Consider the following 27,379-nt stretch of genomic DNA (forward strand, 5'->3'; position numbering starts at 1 on the left):
GTAGGCCGCTAGAGGTCACTGTTTCGTAATCAACTTCTAATGAACCAGAACTGTCAGGAAGGCCAATAAATTACACTGTGGATTTTTCTAATTATGAATTCCTATTTAATCATTCAATGACAAGTTAACTGTGGCAGTGCTTCTATGTACTTTGCATACACAGTTATGTTAATGTACTAGTATATTTCTTGGGATGGAGGTCCTCCATCATTAGAGCAGTTCATTACCAAAGACTCTCTTATCTAATCATAATTACTGATTATGAGAAATAATTAACTTTGTTACCCTCTTGATTTTGTTCATAGGCAAAATGAAGTCTTTTTCTTTATTTTCTTTCTTTTTTTTTTTTTTTTTTGGAAGAGCAGGGCATGTATTGACTTCAGAAATCTTCTCATTAAAGAAAAAGTTTAATTTGTTTTTGTGCAAAATTGCTAAAGTTGTAGTGTTGGAATAGTTACAGTTAGTGAGAGGGAAAAAAGAGGTACACATTATTTTACAGTGGGTCTCTAAGCTGTGATTCAGTACAGTTAAATATGAAAATATGCTTTGTTTCAGGAAAGTGCAGCATTTGGAGCATATAAAGATTTGTAAATTTAAACCATGTAATTGCATATTTGTCCTTCTTGAAATAATAAAGTTATTAATAAAAATTAATATCTCTTTTTATATTTCCATATTAAACTTAAAAGTAGTGCAGTGTGAAGAAGTATGACTTTAAATTAAATTACAAGGGTTTGAGCTCATTGGATAAGTGGCATCAGTTAAATTTGAGAACATTTTAAAAGTATATTATATTTTAGGCTGGAGGGCAATACTAAATCTAGCTCTATGAAAGAGATGTATTATCTGTTTTGCAAAGGAATAATAATAGAATTATGCACAGAGGCTCTCTAAATAGGAAATAGATATGAGAAGGGTCTTAGAATGAAGGGATTCCTGAAATGGAAGGTCTGTATCATTTCGATTTAGGTTGCTTTTATAGCAGTTGTTGTCATCTTGCAGTATTGTACTACTGTGCTCTTTTCAGTAAAAAGCTTCTAGAATTAACTCTGAGTATGCTGAAATTATGCAGGAGAAAATGCTTTATTGCTTTATGGATACTAAGTTAGGCATGCTTAAAAATAAGCATGTATTTTAAATGAGAAGCTGAAAGAGAGAGAATAGATTGTATATGCTGTTTACTGTATCGTGCAGCAAGATTCAATAATTAAAACAGTTGGGGGAAAGGATAGCCGTATCTAAAGCAATATGCTGTCATGGTAGTTCAGATTATCCAAAAAATTCTTGGTCCCCATACTACTGACGATCATTTAAGGGGCAGTCATTCAAAAATGTACAGTGCAGTCTTCAGTCCTATTGGGTTTTTTTTAAGCATTTCTTTTTTATTTCATGCAGCAAAACTGTATAGTTTTACTGTCACAGACTGTACCCTACATAACTAAAACTCAAACTCTCAGCTGGGCAAGTGTCCAGCAGAGAATACTGGAGAGGGATTTCTTTAAAATGACTTGTCTGACATTTCTTTCTGGCTATATGTTGCTATTTTGTTTTGGAATTTCATTATATTGCTACTATTAGATATTAGACAATTTTTAAACGTTGTAAATATAAATATGCTCATACTGCTTTCCTTTTGGGGGGGGTTGGGGGTTGCTACATCTTTAGCTCTTAGATAAACCAAAAATGATGAGGAATAGGTATGAATAGGGCCCTTCCACCCTTTTTTAATGATTTTTATTTTATTTTTCTATGTATGTTTTTATTTTCTTAAATAACAGGAAAGGACTAATGAATGCATCAATAGAAATTTACCTTGTGTGACTTTAGGCATCTGCAGCTGGCTTTCCAAAAGTAAACCCTTTATTAAGCAGAGCACTTGAACCCATACCTGTTGAGCGATGTGGTTTAAATGCGTACATCAGGGTGATTTTTTTTTCTTTTTTTTAGCAATGTGCTTAAGACTGTCTTTATTCAGCAAAAAAACCATGGTGCAGTGTTTTGTTGCTTTGGGGGGGGGCCTATGTGAGGGTGACATGGTAGGGAAAAGCAGTATAAAGGACTGAAGTGTGCAAGTAATTTTGTTCTTCAAAAAAGGAGGTTAATGTCTTGTTGCACTTGCTGTACCAGTACTGGAGAAATACATAAGAAGTAATATTAAAAATTCCTATTTTTCCTCAAAAGTTTCTTGTTTCTCTGCTACTTGCATTTTGCTTGGAACTAAGGTAAAATGCTTGAGTATTTCATACGTTCTAGATAAAGGCTTTCAAGTCCAACCAGCAAAATCTGCAAATGTAGTGGCTTATGGCTACCTGTTTTTTGTAATTTACAGGGTTCAGCAAGTCTGGCGGGGTGTCTGTTTTTGTGGGTCATGAATTTGCACAGCAACAGTATGTTGCTCGGTCAAGACAGATGAGAGCAAAAGCTGTGATGCCCAGGTGGACTTTCGGTTCTATTTGCAGCTTTTGCTGTTCCTCACAAATGTTGTGTTTTGGGTTTTTCTTATTTGTCTGTTTGCTTGTTTTGGTATTATTTGTAGATCCTAGTTAGAGCAGATAGCACGGCTCCTCTGAGAATTTACCTTTTTCTAAAGGGGAGGCTTTTTCTCAATAGTCGCCTAACAGTCTATTTTCTGGTTGCTGATCTTCCGCAGCACGTGGAAGCTTCTGAAGAAAGTGGAGATATGATGGCCTCGGTGTATATTAAATATGCAGCTCTGTCATCTGTCTAATGCCAGACAAAAAATACTCTTGTTTTTTGAGTATGTGATTGAGATGAAGTTTTATTTCTAGGAGTTGAAGCATAATGTGTCACTGAATTTTAGTTGCATGGAGGGATAACTCCAGCCCACGTAGTTGAGAAACTGTGTGTTCATGTTCCACTTTGAGTTTCCATTGAAACGCTAGAATTTCAAGCAGTAGTGCTGGTCAAGAAGATCATGTTTTGTTTTGTTTTTTTTCCAAAGGATATTTCTCTTGTTTGATGCTGTGCTTTTTCAGAACATGGCTATAGCTAACCAGTTAGCTTATACCATATGCTTTATTTACATTTGGAGTATCCTGAAGTCAACTTTGAAACATTAGTATATTAGATGAACAGAACATACTGCTTCAGTTCTTTGCTGACTGTCCAGCCTTCTTGTTGACGATTGGATAAAATCGAAGTACTTGTTTTGAACTGTGCTAAGGTCTATGCAGTTAGTTTTGCTGTCTAAGACTGTAGATATTTGCAGTTGTTGTTAGTTTTAATATTTTTGAATAATACTGAAGCCCTGAATGAGATTTAGACCCTGTATCTAAGGAATAAGTAAAGAAGTAGCAAAATCTGGTACTCCAGCAAGAACACCTATGGGCTTTTTCTGTTGTTGCATAGGGCTTTTCATGGTGAAGTATGGATTAAAGGGAGGGAATAGGAGAGATGATTGGCGTGAACTACTGTTTTTAAACATTTCTGATACAATATTTTGGGTATTAAAAATAAGCAGATGATTTAATCAGTCAGACTTTATTTCGTTTCTTATTGCAGTGCTGTTAACGTTTTTACTCAGTAACTATTCAAGTACTTTGATATTTCTCTTGGACATTACAACAGTGCTTTAAAAAACTGCTGCAGGCAGAACTATCTTATCAGGCCTTTCTTTCAGCTCGTACTTTTTAAAAAAATTACAGTACCTTCTGTGTGTATTTGCCTTTTGTGACTTATTTTCTTTGGCTAATCATTTTGGAGTTGTCGGTTACTACTTAATAGCATCTCGTAAAATTTTCGTGATGCATTCCCTTCATATTAAACTTCCTGGACCACAGCTTCTGCTCAGTTTTTGTATGATTTTCTAGGGGGGTGTATTGTTTTCTGTGTTTTGGCATCCTTCTGTGATAGATCTAAATTAGGTTGAAGTTTTATTATTTCTGTTCTGGTGTATATAGCCAAGTTCAAGTACTAATCCCTATAGAGTTTCACTCAACACTTCCATTAAAAACATAAATCTTCTCATTACCATTTTGCTTTTTTTCTAGACAGTTCTTTATCCTTCCATCTGCACTACCTTCTACCTTCAATCCTTGATGATAAGTCACTGTTTCTATGCCTGAAAGGCATATCCTGTGCTACTGCAGCACATGTATGTACCTATTGTTTGTATACATATATCCTCATGGTTTGTGTAAATCCCTAAGTATGTTCTCCTTAAGGCCCCTGAGGATCCTTGTATGTACAGCAACACTTCTCAGATTGCCATGTGGGACTGGAGAGTTTGATACCATCTTTTGTGTTTGTACAGCACCTAGCACAATAGGGAGCCCACCTTGACAGCACTGTGGGTGCTAGAGAAAGGATCTCTATCTCTGTCTGCATCTCTATCTCTATCTGCATCTTCTTTCTTCATATTATTATAGGAGGCAAAATTCATTTAATTACTCTTTCTCATGCTGGGCTATCCAGAATAGATAGCATATTGTGCACTTCTTTTGCATCTTTCTTTCAGTCTATGCTACACTGATACGAATATAGCTGTATGGAGCATTAATGCTGATGCGCACAGTCCGATCCACTCCTCTTCCTTCTTGCCCCTGCTTGTGGGAAGCAGGAGTGGAGGGGGAGGAGGGAATTATTATTCTGCTGCTGACACAGGGAGAATGAGAGTGGCTTGATGCAACAGAAGATTATGTTCCCTGAGGATAAACAAACAGAAGGAGATAAATTAGGAGAGAGGATAATCTTGTTAATATGTGCATTCCTTAATTCTGATTCAGTTTTTGAAAATGTACGATTTCACAGAGGTTAGAGATTTAATTAGTACCTGTAAGCTATCTCTTAAAGTTTACCTTTTAGATTGTGGAGTAATGCTTCGGGTTGGCATTTGAGATGCACAAATTTGCCCGTAAACAGAAATTGTAGGTCGTGGTATGAATATGGTGGGAGGAAAAATTAATAATGTGCACATCACCATCCCTTTCTCAATTAAAAAAAAAACCAACAACTTTGGTTCTCCAGACTTTTTCACAATACTGTTTTGTTAGGAAGTCAGAGCAGCTCATTCCTTGCAGTGTTCTGTTGCTTTTTCAGCAGAAGCTGGGCCATTGTGATATTTATCTGAATTCAAACAAGGCTAATTAAAAGAGCTGCTGACAGTTGTTGTGATCTGACTTTGACTGGAGCTTGATGGTCATTATGGGTAAATAATGAACCAGGTCTGCAAATGTAGCAGCTGCCAACTTGGGATAGAAGAACAGCTATTGCGTCCAATTTAAGGATCTATCGACCGCTTCCTTTCTCCCTGCAGATCTTCTTCTGAGCAGAAAACTGATGTTTTCTACTGCTTTGTTTTGTGGTTTCAGCTATTTCTGATATAGTCTGTAATTTCCTCTTAAATATTTAACCTAGTCCATTATTAGCTTTCAGAGTTAACAACTTTTCCATTGGGCTTTCTTTGAATTTTTATTTTGTTTTGTTTTTGCAGTTTGTTTTTATGTACAAAGTAACTGCTTAAATAATTATGATAATGTGTATTTAATTTGCCTGTTGCTGCAGAATAAAAATCCACTAGGTTTTTTTCTTTGTACAGCTGTAATTTAGCAAATTGTGTAATTGGTTTATGCTGCAAAAGAGATGCCTTTACTTCCTTAAGCTTGCTTTTTTTATAGAATAATATCGAGTACTCGTATAAATTTTCAAAGCACTGACCTGAACCTCCATTTCCATTTTTGTTCAAACATCTGTAGTTTATGAGTTATGGTGATGCAAAGCTCTATTTATCAGGATAGAGAAATTGCAATGACTTTCATTAAGGTGCACTTCCAAGTACCTTGTCACTTCATCATGAGCTTTCTCTTGTCCCATTAGCAAGCAAGAACAGGTCCGTTAAAGGGAAAAAGGCATATTTTAATAACAGATTAATTTAACTTTCATCTAGAATCCCTGCCATTATAAATGCAATGCAGACGTTTAAAAGTCACCACTGGATTTTATATACACCAGAACTTACCGATATACCCAGCACTTGTTCAGCTGCCATTAGAAAAGGCTATACGCATTATGTAAAATGTACGAACGTGCTTGTGCATAGTGCATAATGCGGCAGAACTGGGGATCTTGCTGGGAAGAAATGATCCCAAGCGTGCCCCTAAAAGACAAGTCTTGCTTTGAGATATAATGATGAAAAATTGCCCATTTATTTGTGTCTTTGTGTTTCAGCAAAAACTAAACTTTGAATTGTGGCTGTCTGTGGTGCTACCGCAGGGGTTTTGTGCACGTGTAAGTGCTTCTGCGCGTGCGTGTGTGTGTGTTTCTGTTCTTGTTCTGGAAAGGCCAGCAATACGTTAACAAGGGGTTATGTTATGCTGGTTTATGTTAAACCAGATCACCCCCTAACATGTGCAGAGCCATTCATCTGTGTCACCAAAACCCAAGAGAACATCTGACATGGACTTTGAAACAGAAACAGTGATCACTTACAAATCAAACATGGCACGCTCTAAACCGATTGTGCACGGCAATCTTTTCTAGAAAGGACAACTAATTGAACATGATAAAGTGTAAAGTTAATTAACACCCTTAAATTTGTTGATTACTTTCACGGGATTATATTGTTCGTTGAGTAGCAGCTTTCTGTCCCAGCTGTCGCCTTTTTAGCGAATGTCTCTGGTAAACAATAGAGACACCATAACAAGTCGTAAATGGTCCCTGTGACAGCAGCCCCTTGTGAGGCTGCATCTGTAGAAAATGATTAGAACAATTGCATTTTAAAGACGGCTCACATTGCAGCCCAGTCCCATTGGCCCTCTTCTTTATCTCTGTTGATGGCAGACTGGTTAAAACATTTAAGTTCTTTTGAGCGAATTAAGTGATTTACTGTGTTTTAGTTACACAGCAATAGAATAGCTTCATAGGTCTACCTTTGATGCTGATTTTTATCATAGGGAGAAACACAGTCCCTTTGAGTAGATTTTTTCTGAGAACGTTCTGTTTACTTGTTCCCTGGAAATAGATTTGAGGATGTCAGACTTTGTCTGTGAAGCGAGTAGAAGAAAATGATACCCTATCTATATGTCTCCTCCCGCTTACTTTAAATTTATAGTATAATTTTAAATAACCTGCGTTTGTTTCCAGTAGGGATTTGTAGCTGATGTTGCCTATACGTGCTTTTTGAATGGCTTGGGATTTATATATGTAGCAAAACAATAGTAACCTTTTCAGTTAATCTTTCCTTGTGTATCTTGGTTTAACTTTCTGTGAGTTGCAAAAGACAAAGTATTCCATGTGAGCTGGCAGATACTTAATAAGAATTGCTTAGTCCTTTAAAACACAGCCTCACACACATAAACCCCCACGCGTGCGCACACACGCACACAGGTTCTCAAGTTCAGTCTATCTGAAAGAGAGCAAACATGACAAGAAACTGCTTGTTTGAGGCAACTATAGTCACTGAAACTGCATTTTTGCAAAAGTATTGGAATAAAGAACTAGTGTTTTCTTGCACTTCCTAAATCATGACAGGGAGAGCTTCAACTCTTGCACTTTAAGGTACAGTGTTGTAAAATAGAAGAGAGGATTGAACCTAACCTTGTTTTTCTTGTTTGTTTTTATATCTATTTTAGATGATAAATTAGTTTTTAAAATCCTGCCTTGCTCAATACACTATATGTTGAATAAAACAATGAGGGAATAGATGGTTTTTGCCTAAGCCTCTTGATGTTACAGCTCTAAGTTTCAGCTAGTCTTTTGGAGTCTCTGAAGCAACTAAACACTGCTATATTCCTAATCAGTTTTAGTTGTTCTCAATTTTGTCAGCAACAAATTTTTTTGTGTCTGAAGGTGCAACACAACACTGGTTTAAATATTTTTTATAGAGATATGCATGCACACTCTCTATTATTAGCAGTGTAACTGTGATGGTGTCTAATGCATAGTCTTAGAATATTACGTTTTAACTCATCTATGTTTTGTTCTTTTCATGGAAAGGTAATAAAGCTAGAACTAGAAGCAAATGCTTTACATGAAATTTGATTAACGTCTTTTTCTAGCAATTTGTAGTCCTAATAGTAAGCAAACTGTTTGTAACCCAACTGCTTTTACTGATGCACCTGCAGAGGTAAGACGTTTGTTTTTGGAACTGGAAACATCCGTGGCAAATTACAAGACTTTTTTCCAAGATTTTATATGCTGCAGAACTTGTAATAAGCAAAGAAAAGTGAATTTGGAAGGGTAGGGTGGGTACTGAACTAGGCTCTCGGGCTGAGAGCCTAAAACTTGAGGTCATCTGAATCAAGACTCTCCCAGGAAAACTGTGACCAGTTGCTGCTGTCATATGAAGCTTCTTGAGCCTCCATTCATGTTTTCATCTAAAATTTAGACTAAGGAGCCTCAGCACCTCGGTTTCACTGAATTCCTAACAGGCAATCACAAGTGAGAATCATGTGGACTGAACAGACTTGTCCCACGGTTACTTGTCCCACAAGTAACTCAGCCAGACATGATGCGGCATATTTTGAAGAGCTGTTCCATATGTACCTCTTCTGGTTACAGGTGAAGAAATTCTGTCTTCAGATCTTAGTCCAAAACCTTCTAGTACCCAAGCAGGAAACCGGTCTGTGGTATGCCAGGCTGCAGTCCTTCCTTCTTCCTGCTACTCTAGAACTTTTCCCTGTGCATTTTCCAGGATTCACTTTTTGCATGCATAATCTCCTATCATGCTTTTCTGCTAACCTGTTCCTGCCAATGTATACTTCTGGGAAATTTTCTGATAAATGGCTTCAAACAGGAAGTGCCTTTTGATTTTCTGTTGGGTTGCCTGGACAATTCCCACATTTAAAAGTGCCTGAATTCCCACAAATATTTATTTCTCTTTTTCTGCTATCTAATTGGTTACTACTTTTTGGCCTATTCCCAAAGGGTAAGTCTTTTGTTCTGATTGCTTTCTGCCCAGTCTCCTCAGCTTTCTTCAGGTTAACGTGTACTCATACTTTAGCTTGAGCCTATGGTAAGGAAGTTACGTCAATTTTTTAAATTAGAGTTATTGACACTTTTTTTGTCCTTAAAGCAAAACCTCCAAATATTTGCATAGTCCTGTTGTCTCTTATTTGTGTTTTTGTCAGTGGTAGAATAAGGAAAGAAGAGCAGAAATCAAAGAGAATATAGTGTTATGATCTACTGACTCACACTTGACTTATTTTGTGGAATCTGCTAGCATGACTTCCTTAAACAGTTCCGCACCCAGGCATGGGGGAATCATCCTAGGGAAATCTAGTGTAGGACTACAGCCGTGGCCTCGAGCAGTCTTGCTTTGTGGACAAGCAAATCCTACAGATGCTAATCACAAATAGAATTTCTCAGAAACCATTCTGTAAGCATGAGGATTTTTTGTGTTTTAGGAAGAGCAGATGGATTCTGAAGGTTTTCTGGAGTTTTGACCCTGATCAGCAGTGGTACATAAAGCACTATTTTAGGTGGCAAGATACCTTTCAAAAATGAAAATATGAAATATAGTCATTGCTCTTTTTGTTATATTAAGCTGCTCTGCTTTCTCCCTTGTTCTCCTTTTTTAGTGGTATAATCAGACAGTACTGATCTATGTTGTCAATATGGAGTCTGTGATTGTGAAATAAAGCTGTACATATTCATCTGATGACTTTTTATTTCTATTTTTAGCTGAAGTTACAGTTCTTGTACTCCTAGACTCCCTGCCAAAACTTTCTAAAATTGCTAGTATTAAGGATTTGTTGCATTGCTTGTTTAATTCTGATAAAATAGCTGATAGCTGGCAAGGATCCTAGATAATAAAATACACCATGAAGAAAACAGGTTTTTGTTTTTAAAAATAGAAATTTCCAAGGCTCCTGCATTATACAACAAGTTGCTCTTTTTTTCCTACTTAACTAATTTATTTTTTCTACTTGAAATGTAAGTGCTTGAACAAGTGAGAGAGTGCAGCTGTCAGAAGATTAACCAGCTGAAAACTATTGTCAGCATTAATTTTGCTCTAATAAATGACTCTCTGAAGCTATTTAGTAGCCTGTAATCTAGATACAAGGCTATTGACCTATGATGGATAGTACTGGATTTTGTTTGTAAGCTTTGACTTAAATTGTCTACTTAATTTGCTGCAGGTCAGATCACAGGATTAGTGGTAAAGGCCATTATGTGGTTAGAATAAAAATAGCTGGAGGAATGGAATGAAAATCATTGTGTTTATTAATGTAGCAATCTTTGCGGTCATGTACATAGTAAATTGGTAGCCAACAAGATGACAATGAGCTGTTTGTGTTAGCTCTAAATCTAGGCTTTCCTCTTAGCCCAGTTCCTGGGATTCACCATTGAGTTGTCTGAGGAGGAGTCATTCAACTGAGACTGAGGATTGGCTGCAAATAGGGTGTCTCCTAACCTGAGAAAGACGATCTTTACTATATTTCAGTGTCTCAAAAATGTGCTGTTCTAGGAGCAGCAATGTTACATAGAGACTTTTTTTCAAAGCTCTGGCTATGAGTGAGTTCTTCTGGATGCTTCAGAGTGTAATATAGGTTGAGCAGCTGCTTCATTTATTCTCTTAGTGGGAGTCTCTTTCCTCTACTCATTTGGCTATTTTTACAAAACTGGTAAAAACTTGCTGGGTTTTTTAGGGCCTCAATCTGTCAAATTTGTCTGAAATTCTTCAGTGAATTCCAAAGATAGTGCAGGTCGAATGGCAGGATGGTGGGGAGAAATGCATGACAGATACAGAAAGGGGCATCTGTAGCCCGTCACTCACAGACAATGCATGAACTTTTTTTTTTTTTTTTTTTTTTTTTTAACGGGAAACTGAACAAAAATCCTTCTTATTCCTCAGTGTGAGGAGCTGCTGTATTCCTGTCCTCAATGTAGGAAAGAAGGCCCAATACTGAGCAGTTATTGCGTAGCTGGTTCAGTGGTACAGCACTTGCAATAGGTTTAAGGCTTTAAGTTAAGAGGTGCTCTGATTAACCTATTGGGGTTGACAACTTCATCAGAACTTTTTGTGCAGGAACTCAGTTGCTGTGGTGGCTTAGTTAGGGACTGATCTTTTCTCTCTTTATTGTTTTTTATTGTATAATTTGATTTTTTAGTGGGGAACAAGGTGAATGGAGCAGGTGTCCTGTTTAAGTGGGATACATTTTTAACAGAATAATTTTTTTGCTTTTCAGCTTGGTGGGTTGGGGGGGGGGGTTTAAGGCAATGGTGCTTTGTCTTCAACTGATGAAGCTTTTTAGGAGTGCATCTTCATTTTTGGCTATACCACACCTAGCTCAGTGAAGTCCAGTTTCAGTTGCACTCCTGACACTACTTCAATATAAACATTTATTAATGGTTATTATGGTAGCTAATTGGTGAAAAAGAACTAAGAACCGTAGTGGAAGAGCAGTCTGACTTACTGTAGAAACAAAATGGTCTACCGCCTGGAGGAAGAACAAATCATCTCATTTGGACCATATATAAGAACACTGTAACTGGTTGAACGCATTATATTTGAAAGCAGGCCATTATCTGCAGCTGTACATTCTAACAGGCCAAGGTTTGATGCAAAGCACAGAAAATATGTAGTGGCTATGCTTCTTGCTGAACTGAAAAATAGGAATCTGAGGTGCTCATTGGTTTGGGCCAAATTTTTCTTGTAGTTCCACCTATTAAATCTGTTGGGCATGAGAAGATTAAGGTATGATAGTAATTCATAATAGAAATAGGCTTCTTTTAAGGAGGCAGCATTTTATCTAGGTGCTAAACACCACATGAAAAGTATTGTTATTTTTGTGCTTAGTAATTGTATAATCAAAGACTACAGCATGTGCTTACTGGCCCTTGATAAGGGTAAGATAGGCTTACAGGAATAAAACTGGGAGTAGCATGTGCATGTTTGTGTGAATCATTTTTTACACTGGTTTTGGATAGGTCTCTACACATGAGTGTGTGTTGAATCTGTGCATAGGAAACTAACTGAAAGGTTCTTGAATTAGGAATAAATTTGCTTCAGATTAGAAACATAATAAACTTCAAACGCAGAGATTCAGAAGGCAAGCACTTGGTTTTGCATGACTGTATCTTTTAGATGTTCCATTATGTGAAAATAAGCAAGCATTGATAAAAATCAGACTAAGTTTCGAGAAGCTGGTAAGAGCAGAGTTAACTTTGAGCAACAGTCTGTCAGTAGTGATATGTGGAAAGTAGTTTAACAAAACAGAAGTTTTATTTAGGAAGTTGGATACAGTGAATTTTATGGGATGCAAGGTTGCAGGAAGGGTTGCTTCTTTCTCCATGTGAAACTATAAAAGTGATATTGCCATTTTTCTGTAAGTCTTGTGAATTATTGTGTCCTGGTGTTCCTGAAGTTACATCCTTCCCTACCAGAAATTCTGTCGTAGGTGGTTTTACCTTCATCAAATGTTCAAGAGTTAAGATCTTTGATCCTGTAAGTGCTGGGGCTATATGCTTACTTTACATAGTAATAATAGACTTTGAGGGAATTCATCATAGGTGAAGTACTGAGCACATAGATTTTACATCATCAGAACCTTATTGATAAGATGAGGTTCTTACATTTCTTAAAAAATACTGGTATTAAATCCAATGTTTTCTTGATTCAGGCATTGGAGCTGCTCGAGCTGGAAACCTTACTTTCATGGTTGGTGGAGTGGAACAAGAATTTGATGCTGCCAAGGAGTTACTGACATGTATGGGTTCTAATGTGATCTACTGTGGAGAGGTTGGAACCGGACAGGTAATGCTTGCTGAGGACTTAGCAGTTATCTCAGTCTTTCTTTTCTGTTCCTTTTTTCGTCTTTCATGAAACCCATTTTTTATTCCAGAGCTAAATGCACTATATTATCTATTTTTCCTTGTTTGCTCGTTCTTCAACTATGTGTATATAAAATATTCTCCTAGTACTTACTGGCGCTACTTTTTGAAAAGAGCTGTCTGCACGTATTTGATCATAGCTATTACGGGCCTGGTTAAAAAAGATGCCTACATGTTAGCTCTATCTAAACTCAGAAACTGATTGACTATTTAACTTATTTTCAGGCAGCAAAGATCTGCAATAACATGCTCTTGGCCATCAGTATGATTGGAACTGCTGAGGCTATGAATCTGGGAATCAGGTTTGTTTGATGTTTATATTGGGTTGAAGGGTTTTTTCTTTTCTGTGTTAACAGTTTTTGTATTTTACAGTTGATTTTTCCTGAGACAACAATGATTAGATAGCATAGATAAAATTTGGCTAGAAATTCTCTTGTAAAAGCCTTTAACATGCTAAAAGGATTATTTAAGTAAGGCAGGACTCTTGAGAACAGGAGTATTCTCTTGTAATGGCTGTATAGATCATTGTGTTCTGCATCTCAAGAGTTTATTTGTTCTGTTACAGTGCACTGTACAATAATGTTGATCTTAAATTCTAGACATGCAGAGATAATATAGAGATACCTTTTTGTTTGCATTCTAAGCTAATGTACATTGTATTTTGAGTATTATACTCCCTTATGGCTCTGGTTGGCTTTGTTTGCCTTTGTTTAAATTGTTCCCAGATATGTTGTAAAGTAACGCTTTTAACATGGTATGCATCTCAAATCAGAATTAACGTATAAAAAAGACATATACCTTTCTGTCAGACCCAACCACTGTGGTTTGTCCTAATTGACAGAACTCTTCCTTTGTCAAAAAGTCAGAGTATGTTCCATTGCACTCCTTCCATGTCTTTTCTAGGAAGTGATGCATCTGACTTGTAAGTGGCAGCATATTCAAACAAAGTGATTTTTCTTCTCCAATTGAAACCTATTTCTTTTGCGGTGGTCTTTGAGATTTTGTTTTGTGTTCCAATACACTGCATACAAATACCAGTTCAGCTTCACAGTATTTGAACCTTGCTAAATTCTGTTAGGCAGATCTAAAGCATTTGCAAGCTTATACACAAAGAAGTCCTGTGTCTGAAGAGATTATCTTGCAATTACATATCTTTTAAGGGCTCTTCGTGCATTATTCATCTGCTTAAGTCACATCCTTATGATGCCTGCTAAAACTACAGATATTCTAGATATTTATCAACTGGGCTTTAGATCATGTGCTCTTGTGGATTTGATACACTATAAAAACAGCAAGAAGGCATCAATTGCTTAAATAAATAAAAAAGAACACCTACATGTGCACACATACACAAAGCAGTGTAATGGATTCACATTTCCTCCTAATTACCATATCAAGATGCGGTTTTTTATTGAATTGCCCTTGTCTCAGATGTTAGACTATCTTGACCTATTAAGTTGTCATGTTGTAATTGAGATAAAAGAGGAATTTGCTTTGCATCAGTGCTAATTGGTTTATCAATATCCTGTACCATTTACATTTTAAAATTGAGCGTCTGTAAGATAGTGAAGCATATCTGTATCAAGCCATAATAAAACCAGTAGCATTGTATACAACTATTGTAATCCAGTGTGGTGTAAAGCTTGCAGAAGGGTCTGTTTTAGGTCATGGTTCACTTACTAGAGCATATGCAACTGATTTGTCATTATATTTTTATCCACATATGTAAGGATGATTATGGTTAAAATTAAAAATAGAATAAAATCAAAAGGTTTGGAGCATATATTCTGGGCGTATAAAGTTTGTGCAAAATAAATTGGTGTCTGCAGCCACTGTAGCTTGAAAAGGTTTAGATTTTTTCATAGTTCATTTTATCCTTTTCCAGTTTAAATTTTGACTTCGTATTTAGCATTTGTGAGCAAAAACAGAAGTGACAATATATGAACCTTTTTACCCCACAGTCATGGTAATGAAGAAGGAACTGTAGTTATTGTAGAAGAAACCTGCTAATTGTAACCTGGATGTTATGAAGAGCAGAATCTCATTTAGTCCGATACTGCATGGAGTTTAAGATATAAGCAGTAATTCAAAGCCTTATGAAGTAATTTAGAACCTTCACATTGATTTTAATGTGCTGTGATTTAAATCCTGGAGAAAATGATTTCTGCTTATAACTAGAATAAGAACTTTCCATTTTTGGTGTGTACCAATTTCTAAAGTACAAGTTACAGTTATTAATTATTAAAAGTTAATTATTAAAAGTTTTGCCTTATTAATAATTTGATTAGGTTTTTTTCATCTAAAATGATCAAAAAGTTAACATAATGCAATAATAACTATTATACTCAAAGTAGTGTTTGAACAGTGTTTCTTTTGGTACACAGACTCAAAGGATGGTTTGACTGCCAAGGTTGGAGAGAGTAGGAAACAACTAGATTCATTAGATTGATGCATAACTGGTAAAGAAAGTCTGACACTGACCTAGTAATGAGTAAACTATGCTGGAAGTCTAAAAAATTCATGATAAAAATGGTGGAACTTGGACATATTCTTAACTGCTAAATAGACTATAAAATGTCCTTATGTCATGCATTGTATACATCTGCTACATCACTTAAATCTTGAGTTGTTGTCTGTGAACGAGACTTGAGTAGAAAGTCATATTACAGTGCCTTGCAAAAACCAACATATACTCTGCTTAAATATTTGAAGCAATGTGGTTAGAGTCTGTTTATGAACTGCTACCTCTCTATTATTTTTACAAACCATGCAGCCTAAATTTTCATTTTCTGAAGCAGAGAGGTACTGTTTCATTTACTTCAGATTTTTAAATGATGTCTGCTATTGTTTTATTTCTTTTATATTTGATATAATAGATTTTTTCCAAACTCCAGCCTAAGTAGCTAATTGAACATGATGAGGAGGCAGGAAAAGTGGCATCAGTGAGCAAAAATTCCACATTAAACACACAGAAAAATAGTCAGCAATCCTAAGTGATTATCGTGTTTGCATTCCATTTGCTCTTCTGCTTTACTATAACATCATCGTCATTTACTAATAATGTCTACTTTCACTGGAAGTGCTTGGGTTTAGATTCCATTAACTGTAATTTAGAAAAAATGCCAGTCTGAGTTCTGACAATTGAAATGATTATGTTTTGGGTTTTTTTTCTAATTAATTTCATAGTGCTTTATAAATGTTGCTGCTAAAAACAATTGAAGGTGTGGCAGACATTCTCAAAATGAATTTACATTTTCTTTTGTATGTTTTTTTCCAGCTTGGTAGTGCAACTTATCAATAGGAAAAAAATCTCCTGAGTAGATTCTTTTCCTTGTTTTTGTTGATAATGTGCATATTGCAAAATCCTGTAGTGAATTAGTATGCCAAGCAAATACACAGAGTACATCTAAACTTCACTAATGAGAAATGAAAACATTTATTGATACTGTCCGCAACCACAGATTATTTTTGTTTTTGCTCATCATCTCAATGTCAGTAAGCTGCCTTACTGAGCTCTGAGTTCCGCAGTAACAATGCCTAGTACTAGCAAGATAAAGCTTGGAAATTAAATGTTGCTGATACCTCATTTGTGTTTAGGTCAGGCGGAAGTTGCTGCCTGTCAGACAGTTGGCAGTCCCTTCTGAAACTGCCTGCACAGACTGAGGGAAGGGATTATGTGGTGCCAGGAGATAGGACAAGGTTGTTTAATATGGTTGGGATACAAAGAACCAGGACAGAAATAAGTTTATGCCAGTGACCTTGGTGTAAAATCACTTTTGTACTTCTGTCAGCAGGGAAAGTCTCTTGTCTACTCGGAGGGACTGTAGTAGTTCCCAGAATTGTGTCGGAAGCTGCAAATATGGCTCTTCCCTAAGCAATTCTGCTGTACGTCAATTGTGCCTGCTTGCTTTTGTGGATATATGAAGTGGAAAGACAATAAAAGAACTCTGTCTTCTGATGCCAAGTTCAACTATAGTTTCAGTCTCTAGATTTAGTTTCTGTGAGCAACCCTGAGCTGCAGGTGGAAGATGATACCAGAAATTCTAGTCTGCAGTGTAGAGAGGGCCCTGTGCTGCAGTCTAAGGGATGATTAGCCCTGAGCACATCCTCACTGCAAATTTTTTAAAGAATGCCTCGACAAAGAATTCCTCCAAGAGTACTGTGGATCCGCTGTCTTCACCATAGGGCTAGTCCTAAGTCTTGTGAAGGTCAGTAATGACACTTGAGAGCACTCACCTTGTTTAAAATGCTGATGCTAAAGTCACTTTTAGCTGTGATAAAAAGGTCCTAAGGTTCTGCTTGAACACCCATTTGCAGCTTCAAATGGTATTTATCTAAATATTTCAAGAGTTTAGCTACTTCAGTTGTTACCCCTTAAAATAAGATTGGCAAGTAATTTTTTTGTGAGATGCCATTTCAACTTTTCTGTGTTCCAAATGGATCTCTTGGAGGAGTGTGTGAAAATTTCAGTACATTACTTTATCAAAACTCAGCAAAACTTGAGTTTTGAGCAGTGGCTTGAAATGGTCCTATTTTAAGTATTTTTTGGTGTGTCTTGCTTAGTTTGTGCCTTCCTGTTCAGTTCATTAGGGATATTATTGAAGAAGCATTAATTTGAGGCAGCAATTGTTTTGGGGCTATATTGTAAGTACAATTAGTACATGGACTCCTTTTTCTGTTCATAAGGGAGAAGAACATTTTTGGTAATTGTAAATTCACATGCTCATGCACATGCTTCTGCCACATCCAATGGCAAGTCGTTACAGGGACTGGCAGACTGTCATCATTTTGATAGCTTGAGCCGTATATCTCTTGAACAGCAATGGAGCTCTTATGCAGAAAGTATCATATGTTCCCAGCCAATTTACAGGGAAACAGCAATAACATTTTATCATGGTTGAGAGCCCAGTAGCTGCTTCCTATTAAACTTGCCCTTTCAGATACCTGTCTTGGATTAATTTGTTGATTTCAAATGGAAACTCAGTCTTCTCCACTGAAGCATGACTTTCTAGGATAGACTCTCACTGAATGACAATTACTGTATATTCTAGCTGGTTTCTAGCATTCTAGCATTACAAGCTTTGGGCACAGTGGAAGACAGAGGACTTCTTCAGTAACTGATTTTAATATGTCTAATTTTAACTGTCAGTTATATATGCACCAGTGGATGAATCCTCAGAAAGATGAAATGCAAAGCACTTCTAACTTGCTCTTATTAATGATACACTTGCTGCAAAGGAGAAAAAAAATAGGTTCAGGTCTCCTAAAGAGAATCTGCATGGTGTTTAATAAGAGCACCGAAGTTTGAAAAAGCAGGGATTTAAACTGACACCATCTTCCTATTTCTTTCCCTAGAGCAAAAATATGCTAGATCTAGTGCAGACAATATTTACATATCTGTATAACATACATATATATATTTTAAAGTATATTTTCACAGAGAGGCAGCTGTAACACTGAGAAGAGTGTTCTTTGGGAGAGTTATATGCAGTTTGAAATAATAACCTCACTGTCTTGTGGTATAAATGCTACTCGCAGCTGTAATTAGGGGCCTCTGCATGCAACTAGATACGGCACAAGCAAGTGCTGCGCTGCTAAAAATACTGTTCTGTATGTTACAACAATAAGGAAACAAACAAACCAAGAGATTTGTTTTGGCCAAAAAAGCAACCTGTGTGTTCAAACGCTCGGTTGTTGTCTGCTCCCAATATGCTTTGTATGACAGCAATTAAAGCACATTTATTCAGAGTGCTTCTTCATGAAGATTTTGCACTATGTAAGATAAAAGTGTGATTAAAATACTGTGGAAACATATTGGAGGTGGGAAGTACATGTGTGTATTATATGTATGTATACATTTAATGGCAATTGAAAGCATTCAGTTGAGACAATGTTGGAAAAAAATGTGAAGAAGAATAAAGCTTGATCTCATTCAGGCCAGTGGCGGACTTTCCACTGATTTCCAGTGGCTTTTGCAGCAAGCCATAAATAAGACTGCACAACAGTAATGCTAAAAAGCTACCTTTGCAGTACAAAAAGTGATTTTGCTTTGCGTTAGGAGGGGAGAATTGCAGAGACATGTCATTGTGGGAGCAAGAACCATACTATAGGGCCCACTGCATTAAAAATAATTTTTCAAATCTGAAATGGCTACTAGAATAAACAGTTACAAATTTTAGCAACTATTCCATTGGTAATGAGCTTTACTCTCCTACAAATTAAAACCTTGAGTGCTCTGGAGCCCGGAAGTGATGTTAGGATCCTTATGGTTATGCAATACTGTTGCAGAAAATCTTAGGTAAGAGCTAATATAGTGTTGATTTATATAGAGGTTAAAGCTCAGTTAGAATTGTTTTCATTCTTTGATTGTTATTGGAGATAATTACCTTGCTTTCCTTCTTATGGTGAGTATAGGTCAACATTTTTGAAGAGCTCATATAAACTGCTGCTGCTCATTGTTGCTATAAATGCAGTTGGTGTAAAATTACACTTGCAACTTAGTATCAGCATAAATGTGAATCCATGAGAGGGTTAATTTTCTATAATGTTGAAGTACTTCTAGGGTCCACACTGAGCAGCAGTTTATGCAATCAGCTCTGTGAGGGAACAAATGATGTTTCTACTCGGACAAGCTTTGTTTTATCAGGATCAGTAACCTTATCAGCAGTTGACCCAGAACTATAATGTATGTCTGTGAATGGATAGCATATGTCACAGTGTAAGGCAGACTTGCTTCATAAGCAAGAGTTGATAATAAAGATTTAATAAAAACAAAGCAAAGAATGTGCAGATGTATACAGTGGTAATATTTTTTGAAAAGGGTAATGTTTTTGGTCGCTTCTTAGTGCAGGATCATTTTGCATTATCTTGCTTACATCGAAAATGCATTAATGCGCACATATAAACACATTACACAGGTATTTTTGCACTCCCTCACTTGCTTTTGAATTCTTTTCTTTGTTCAGCTTCAGAGAATATAGTTTTGATATGAAGAACAAGTATGTGCTCTAGTAGGTAGCAGAACAGAGAATGCCTTTCAGTAATTGGCATACAAGAGAACTGCTGTTCTCAGAGGACCTTTATTTTGCTTGCACTTTCAAAATTGCTAGGTGAAGGGGCTTTGCTTAGTGTAAAAGGAACAAGCTCTGAAATCCTAATCCTTAAATGGTAGATTGATGTTCTTTAATTTAAAATACAGCATCCCCACCCCCAATATCAATACTCTGTCATTTTTCATGACTTACAATAAAGGGAGAGAAATGGCGGTAGGGTCCTAAGTTATAAAACAAGTCACCCATGTCTTATGCATTTTGACATTAACACTTCTCTTCCTTGACCTTTGACAGATTAGGGCTTGACCCAAAGCTGCTGGCCAAAATCCTAAATATGAGCTCAGGCCGCTGTTGGTCAAGCGACACCTACAATCCTGTTCCAGGAGTGATGGAAGGAGTACCATCTGCTAATAATTATCAAGGTGGCTTTGGAGCAACACTCATGGCTAAGGTACATAACACTTGTATGTAAAGCTACATTTGCTTCTTGCTGGGCTTCTAGCAAACATCCTTGTCAGTGAAAATTTATGATTACAGGGAAATGAATGTGCATAAACAGAAGGGGCCCCAACCTATTATTGTAGCTCTGAATTAGTAAGTAGCTCTTCCTAGCTACTATAACTACAGAGCCGCTCAATGAGGTTACATACACTTTCTTTGAGTACTGACTTAATTCAGGAGCACCTGTTCCTGAGAGGCTTGTGTGTATGGCAGATATTCTGCAAGCCATTTAGGTGCCTTTCACATGACTTCTGTAGAATATAGGAGCCTAAACTCAAGACAGCAATTCAGGAAAATCCTGCTGACCTAATTAGGTGCAAGAGATATCATAGGCACCTAAGATTTTTGGCCTGATCTCTTTCAGACACCTTAAGCTGTGGTACTGGACATGCCCTGTAGCATCCCACTCTTTGCTGAGCCAACTGCTTAGGTGCTTGTCTTTCTGCCTAAGGCCATTTTGAATGCAGAAAACAGCTTTCAAATCAATCCCTCCTGTCGACTCCAGTTTTCTGGGGTCCCTGCACCATGCTGTGACCACTCTTGAATTGTCTTTGTTGGTGGCAGCAGTGCTTCTTATGAGTAAAATCTTAGTAATCTAAATCTTTTGTCTATGAAGTGAGAGATCTGGGTTTTAGGTCCTTCTCAGCCTGAGGAAGTTGTAACCTACAGCTGTCTCATCCCAGGAGAGTGCTCTTACTGCCATGCTCTTGGCTGTTCTGGGAAAAGTAGTGTCCTGAGTCACTCTGTGGTCAGGAAAGCAAAACTCTTAGAGGCCAGAGGAGAGTAGGCAAGGAGGTCAGGGCTCTGCATCCTAGTGAAGAGGACATGCAGCTGGAGGAAGGAGTCACAGGACTCTGACCCTTGAACTACTTCTGCTTTTAGCACAGTGATTGCCTAAGGTAAATTACAAAAACAGTCCTGGAAGAGATCTCCCATCTAAGCAGTAAGTGCAGGAAACCATTTCACGCTTTGAATATCAGTTTCATGGAGATACTGTCCTGAGGGAGGCATTTAAGTTCATACCGGAGAGGATTTTAGACCTACTCGTTTGCGAGTGTTCCTAACTGGCTTGGCATTCTAGCCATTTTCAGTAAGTTTCACTTTCATTTAAGTCCAGTGACTTAACTCTTCCCATGTACAGTGTGAACAGAAATTAAATTAAGCACTTAATACTAACAAGAGCATTCTTAGAGCGAGGATCAAAGCTGGATATTGCAGTGTGGATTTCCACAGCACTAGAGTCTCTGTGGTGCAGTGCCTGCGTGCTAATAAAACAACTAGTGCTCCCATAGATTCTCAGTTAATTTATGTCAGTTGTTGTATTTGCACTGACTTCAGTGGAATTAGCCAAATTCTGTCAGTCCAAGGAATTTGGACCAGAGTTTTCCATGTGATAGAACCAAAACATTTCATTAATGCTACATGACTCAAGACCCCTCTAAGGTTGGCCTGCTATATGTCTATGCACTAACTGCCAGGAGCTTTCATTTGTTTGAGGGATGGGTTATAACGCAACGGTTTTTACTTCGTGTTTGTGTTTGGGGGAGAAGGGAACATTCTTTAAAATACTGGTTTATAAAATGCAAGAGGTTATTGTTTGGGTTTGCCAGAGCTATTGATTAGAGATAAGCAATCTGATCTTTGGCTCTGCCTCAAAGCCCTTACTTGAGTAAGTAGCCAAGACAGAGCTATTCATGTTCAGGGTACTATTTGGTGCAGTGGTGACTTCTTTTAAGACATGGTTCCTTACTTTGTGGTACTTTTTCTATTATCCCTTTCATCTTGGTATGCAATGTATTATGTAGTTTGTCAATTGTTTGAGTTGGGGACTTCTTTTCTGAGAAATGCAAAACACATTTTTGTCATTCACGGAAAAAGAAATAAAATCTTTGTATCAAAGGCATTGCAGGCCAGAAGTCCCATCTTTCATTTACAGCTCAGTCATCTTTGAGTCCTTAAAAGAGCTAGATTGAGATCATACTATTCTTGACTCTTGTCAAGGAAGCATTGAGTTTTATTCTGAATGGCAGAGTTTCATTTAGATCAACTGCAAAATAGGTTTAAGTAACTAGGTATTTTCATAATGAGCAATTTTTTTTCTTTTTTTTTAAACACTGGCAACTGTCTCCCAAAAGATAGTCTTTTTCCACCACTTTAGGCTGAGAAAAAGTGGTTAGAGTAGTCAGTACAGCGAGACATCTGGAAGATGTTGGTTCCAAAGAGGAAGAGAGAACCAGTAAGATATGATCTGATTTTTACCTTTCCAAAAAAGTCAGCAAAAGGCAAATTTCCATCAGAACTGTTTTGTACTGCTTCACTCAAAAAAATCTGCAACATCAAAAGAAAAGGTGCAAAATGCTTCACAACTTGAAGCTAAAGCAAAGCTTTATTTGTATTTTCCTTTTTTTTTCCTTCAAAGCTCCAATTTATAGAATGGAAGGAAAAAAGCCTTCCTGCACTTTGTAGTCAAGAGTCCTCATCCATTTAATTATTACGGTGTCGTCTGATATTTCAACCATCTTGGAGCCAGGGTCTCATCGTGGAAGTTAACAGCCTTGTTTTATGAAATTCTACCTCTGGTAGCAGTCTTCAGAATTTTCAGGGATTGCTTCTGTGATTTCCCCATCAGAGAGAAAAATAGATCAGCATTATGAAAATCAACCCCCTTTGCAAGTTTCAAGTAGGATGATTTTGCCATTTGACTATTCCATGACATGAATTAAGTTTTGTTGAATAAAATGGACAGCATGGCAACAGATTTCACAAAGAAGGTTTATAAGAGGTTGTTATTTCTCAGGTCATGAGTCTTTCAATAGAATTGCTACACATGAGGCAGGTGAAGAATATTTTGGATTCTCTGGCATCTGATATGTATGTTTTTCCCATTTTCCTAATTCTTGAAGTCATTCAAGGGTAATAGGAAGAGTAACTGTATTTCTGATTTGTATCAGAATGACCTTTATAGAGCCGATTTACAGATCAAAGTGACATTTAGAGAGTGGAGTAAGATCGTGAATTTTCTTGTGCTAATTCAAATCCAGATGCACAGAGAGTAAAGACCTGTCTTGTAAGTCATCTCTGAGGAGCTGAAGGTTCTCTCAGCAGTGCTGCGGTCTCTCCGATCTTCTGTATCAAAGATTTGTTACAGGAGAAAAAACCCACTGCAATTCTATATACAGTCTTGGGTGGACAGCAAATCTAGGCACTTCCTGGCAACACTTGAGAGGTTCTTCTGCAACTTTCTTGAAATGTGATACTCAAAACTGGGAGCTCTTCTCTAGCAAGGCCTTATAAAGGCAAACTTGTGTGCAGGGATTACTTTCATACTTAGACAATAGGTCTGTTTACATATCCAGACCCACGTTAGCTTTTCTTTCTCTGATTTCCTCTGTCTCTGGTTCAACTTAGGATTCAAGACATCCTCCAGCCTAGCTCACAATTCTTTGTGCAGCATGCATGCAGCCAATTATTTCTAGCCAACTATAGCTAGCTATAGTACATGGTGCTTGCTTTATTAAGTCATGTCCTGTTTATTTGAGATTATAGCTCTAGTTGGCCAAGGAGTCTTGGAGGAGAGGTTTCAAATTCTTCTTCTTGGCAAGCTCACCTCTTTTTATGTCCCAAACTTAGTGTCTGAAGATGCAGTGGAAGTACTCTCTCTATTCTTTCAACTTCAGTCATTAAAGCAAATTTGGAATTGTAGCAAACCCAGAAGAGTCCCCTAGGGAATCCTTTAATACAGTCTTCCACTTAGACTGTGAACCATTCATATTCACAAAGTGGCCTTTGCCTATCATTTTTCCATTAATCACACAGTCATATTAAAATAAACGTGCATACACTAAGCAGCTTCAATTTTGTTGATGTTTTCCAGCTTCATTTTTAACTTGTTTTAGAACACCAGGTGTCCTCTCACCCAAACAGGGAAATGATGCTATTAAAACATATGTAAAATGCTTGAGTGAATAGCTAGGGGAATCTTATTTTTGGAGGTGGCATACTAGAGGGGGGGAAAAATAAGTTCCAGTTTTGCTTACAGGTTGTGTAGTGATCTGGAAACTTAAAATTTCTCGGATCCTGAAGGAGGTTGTCTGCCTTACAGAGCTGTGTTTTTCTGTTGAATAACATTGAGTTGCTTTTTTAAAAATGAAAAATTAAACAAGGCTCCCTTCTTCCTGGATTGGAATTCTAAGGCTGGAATATTGTGTTTCTTGGCAGTAGACTTCTCTTTACAATAGAAGCCAAATAACCTATAATATGTACATAGCTATTTGTATCCTTCTTGTTTCTTCCCCAACTTTTTTTCCTTCCCTTCTTCCTCTCTGCCCTCTTCCTCCGTCTTCCTCCTCCCCCAGGATCTTGGCTTGGCCCAGATTTCTGCCACCAACACAAAGACACCAGTCCCTTTGGGATCCCAGGCACATCAGATCTACAGGATGATGTGTGCAAAAGGCTATGCCCTGAAAGACTTCTCAGCTGTGTTCCAGTTTTTACGCGAGGAGGAAACCTTATGAGCTGCCCTTCAGCAATGGACGTGATAACAAAACACATTTTTTTGTTTTTATCCTTATAGCTCATTTGAGAAGTATGCGGGTTTAATCAAATACTGTGCATTGTGATCCCATACAGACTAGTCATCTTTGGTTGTCTAGATCACTGCAAACTCCATGATTTTTTCATCAGTTCCTGAAAAAGCAAGTCAGGGGAAGGGATTGTTTGGCAATTAGCCAGACAGGAATTTCCTTTTTTTAAGAACCATCAAAGGTTTTTTCACTAAAGGCAATAAATAAAGTAAATATTTTTTTAATTAAAAATGCATATAAAATAACTGACATTATGGCTACAAACTTAAGAGAATCTTGAATAGTAAGGGGAAGATATATAGTGATTATAATGTGATAATGATATATATAGTGGTTTATTAAAATGAAAAGTGAATTCTTTACAGAAAAAGGGAAGATCTGTTCAATGAAGAAACATAGCTTGAGATGGATTTTTTTTTTTCCTTGGACCTACTAGCTTTGGGTTGATCAGTAGTGAATTTTTCCTGGGATTCAGGTTGCAGATTTAAGTTTATAGGCATATGTAACTTAAGTGGAATGCTGTTACAGCATGTTTAACTCATAGACTTAGTTAAAATAACATAATATGTGTCTTGTAAAGCTCCATTATTGTATTTTGCTAACCCAATTTTATATTTTCTTCCTGTATTCCATTACACATTTTCAGAACTCAAGAATGGCACCTATTAGAAGTTCTAACAGAGGGTACATTTGCTTTAGGTAATTATTGCAGTATTATAAACCTAAGGAAACCCCATTATTTTGAAAAGAAATAAAAATCTATACTGGTAAATACTTGCTATATGATTATTTGCTTTTTGTTTTGGTGCACTCTTGTAAACACACAGTTCAATACAAGCTTGTACTAATTTTTTTTTAATTTGCTTGGTTTTCTACAGATTGTCTTGCAAAAGCAGGGTCTTGAAGAGCTCTTATTGTGAACTATTGTGAACTGAGTAAGGAAATATATTTGCATATACATTTTGGTAACGAAATGGTCACCAACTCCTTGAACTCACAAGTGTACAAGTGCACACTTAGTTTTATGAAGATAAGTACTCCCATTGATTTTACTGAACCTACTGTCATTCACACTTATTTGCAGGATCTGGGGCTTAGTGGTCAATTATGCATTTTACATTCTTATTTTTTGTAATTTTGGTTGTATGACAGCGCATTTTATATATGCACATTCAGATAGCAACGTTGTGTGCTTGAATTAACTCAAGAAGCATGTGAATAATCTTCTGAGAACGTAGACATTAGCTTTTAACACATTAGTAACATTATACAAAGGTCATTAATACTGACCAATCAGTTCTCCTTTCAGTTTGTTCTGAAAACTATATTTCTAGGTTATTCAGGGATTTGGGGATCATTAATGTTATATATGTGTATAGGACTACTGGGAGCAAACTCACTTTTTAAAAATTGTTCATCTTTGATAAAACTACCGTTTCTACAGGATTGCATTCATTCTTTGAAATTAGATTAAAAGCTTCAATAAACACTACTACAATTGCAAAGTCAACCATGTGGAAAGTTTGTTGTTATCTTTGTTTTTCTCCCAAAGGTTTGTAGAGTAGGCAAATTTGAACAGACTTTCCTGGGGAAACATAAGGCTCATTTCTTCTCCTCCACTACCTCTGATCAAATTTTAAGTACCTACTCCAAAGCGTAGGGGTTCTCAAGCTGCAGTAAAGGCTGCCAAATGTAATTCTGGCAAACCAACAAAATGTTCTCTGGTCTCCTTCTTGGAGGAGGATTTTGGCTTAAAATAAAAACAAGAAACAAAAAACCCCAGCTTGGGGGCAGACAGCCAGCATGTAGAATTTTAGACCAAGCAGTTAGTTTGGCGAAGTTAGAAACAACTCTTTTAAAAATCTTATTATGGAAAGTGTCTTGAAACCTCTCATAACCTCCAATACCTGAAGTCAATAATACAATTCATATTAGAATACACATTTTTTCCTAATTCTGCAGGAAATATTATGTGACTGGATACATATCATGGTGGTGGTATTCATACTAGCTTCATCTATTCTGCCATATACATATTTATATAATGTATCTTTTCCTCTGCCTGGGGTATGCTTCCTGTCTATGGAAATTAAGCAAGCACTAAAACCATTGTCACTGCCAGAAACAGGTGTTGAAAACAGTAATTTGTTGAGCTGAACAGAAAGATTGTAAAATTGGTTGAATTTCTACACTAATGACCTCCCAGTATATACACACAAATTAGGTGCAACAAATTAACTGCATATTTTGTAAATGTCCCAAAGGCAAACTTGAGGTAACTTATTTTTAAATTAATTTGAATGTTAAACTAGCCCTCCCATCATGCTTACTTTGGAAACTCACCTATATCAAATACATTTATTGACTAACAGGAAAACATTGACAACTAATAAAAGTAGTGATGGTTTAAAAAAATCCTAAGCAGGCTTCTCTCATTTATGTTCCGGTATA

At 36.9% G+C, this 27,379-nt stretch overlaps 1 protein-coding gene across 1 annotated transcript in view; it reads left to right on the forward strand.

The window, feature by feature from the left end:
- The window catches only part of HIBADH (3-hydroxyisobutyrate dehydrogenase), an 87,579-nt gene extending 61,141 nt beyond the window's left edge, over positions 1-26,438 (forward strand). Inside the window, exons 5-8 of the mRNA XM_064506264.1 lie at positions 12,582-12,715; positions 13,018-13,094; positions 20,139-20,295; positions 24,701-26,438. Coding sequence (XP_064362334.1) covers positions 12,582-12,715; positions 13,018-13,094; positions 20,139-20,295; positions 24,701-24,859 — 527 coding nt within the window. The 3' untranslated portion in view covers positions 24,860-26,438. The remainder of the gene's footprint in view (positions 1-12,581; positions 12,716-13,017; positions 13,095-20,138; positions 20,296-24,700) is intronic.
- Positions 26,439-27,379: the final 941 nt, after the last annotated feature.

The sequence above is a fragment of the Dromaius novaehollandiae genome, chromosome 2, assembly GCF_036370855.1.
Source record: "Dromaius novaehollandiae isolate bDroNov1 chromosome 2, bDroNov1.hap1, whole genome shotgun sequence".
In the NCBI taxonomy this organism is placed as follows: domain Eukaryota; kingdom Metazoa; phylum Chordata; class Aves; order Casuariiformes; family Dromaiidae; genus Dromaius; species Dromaius novaehollandiae.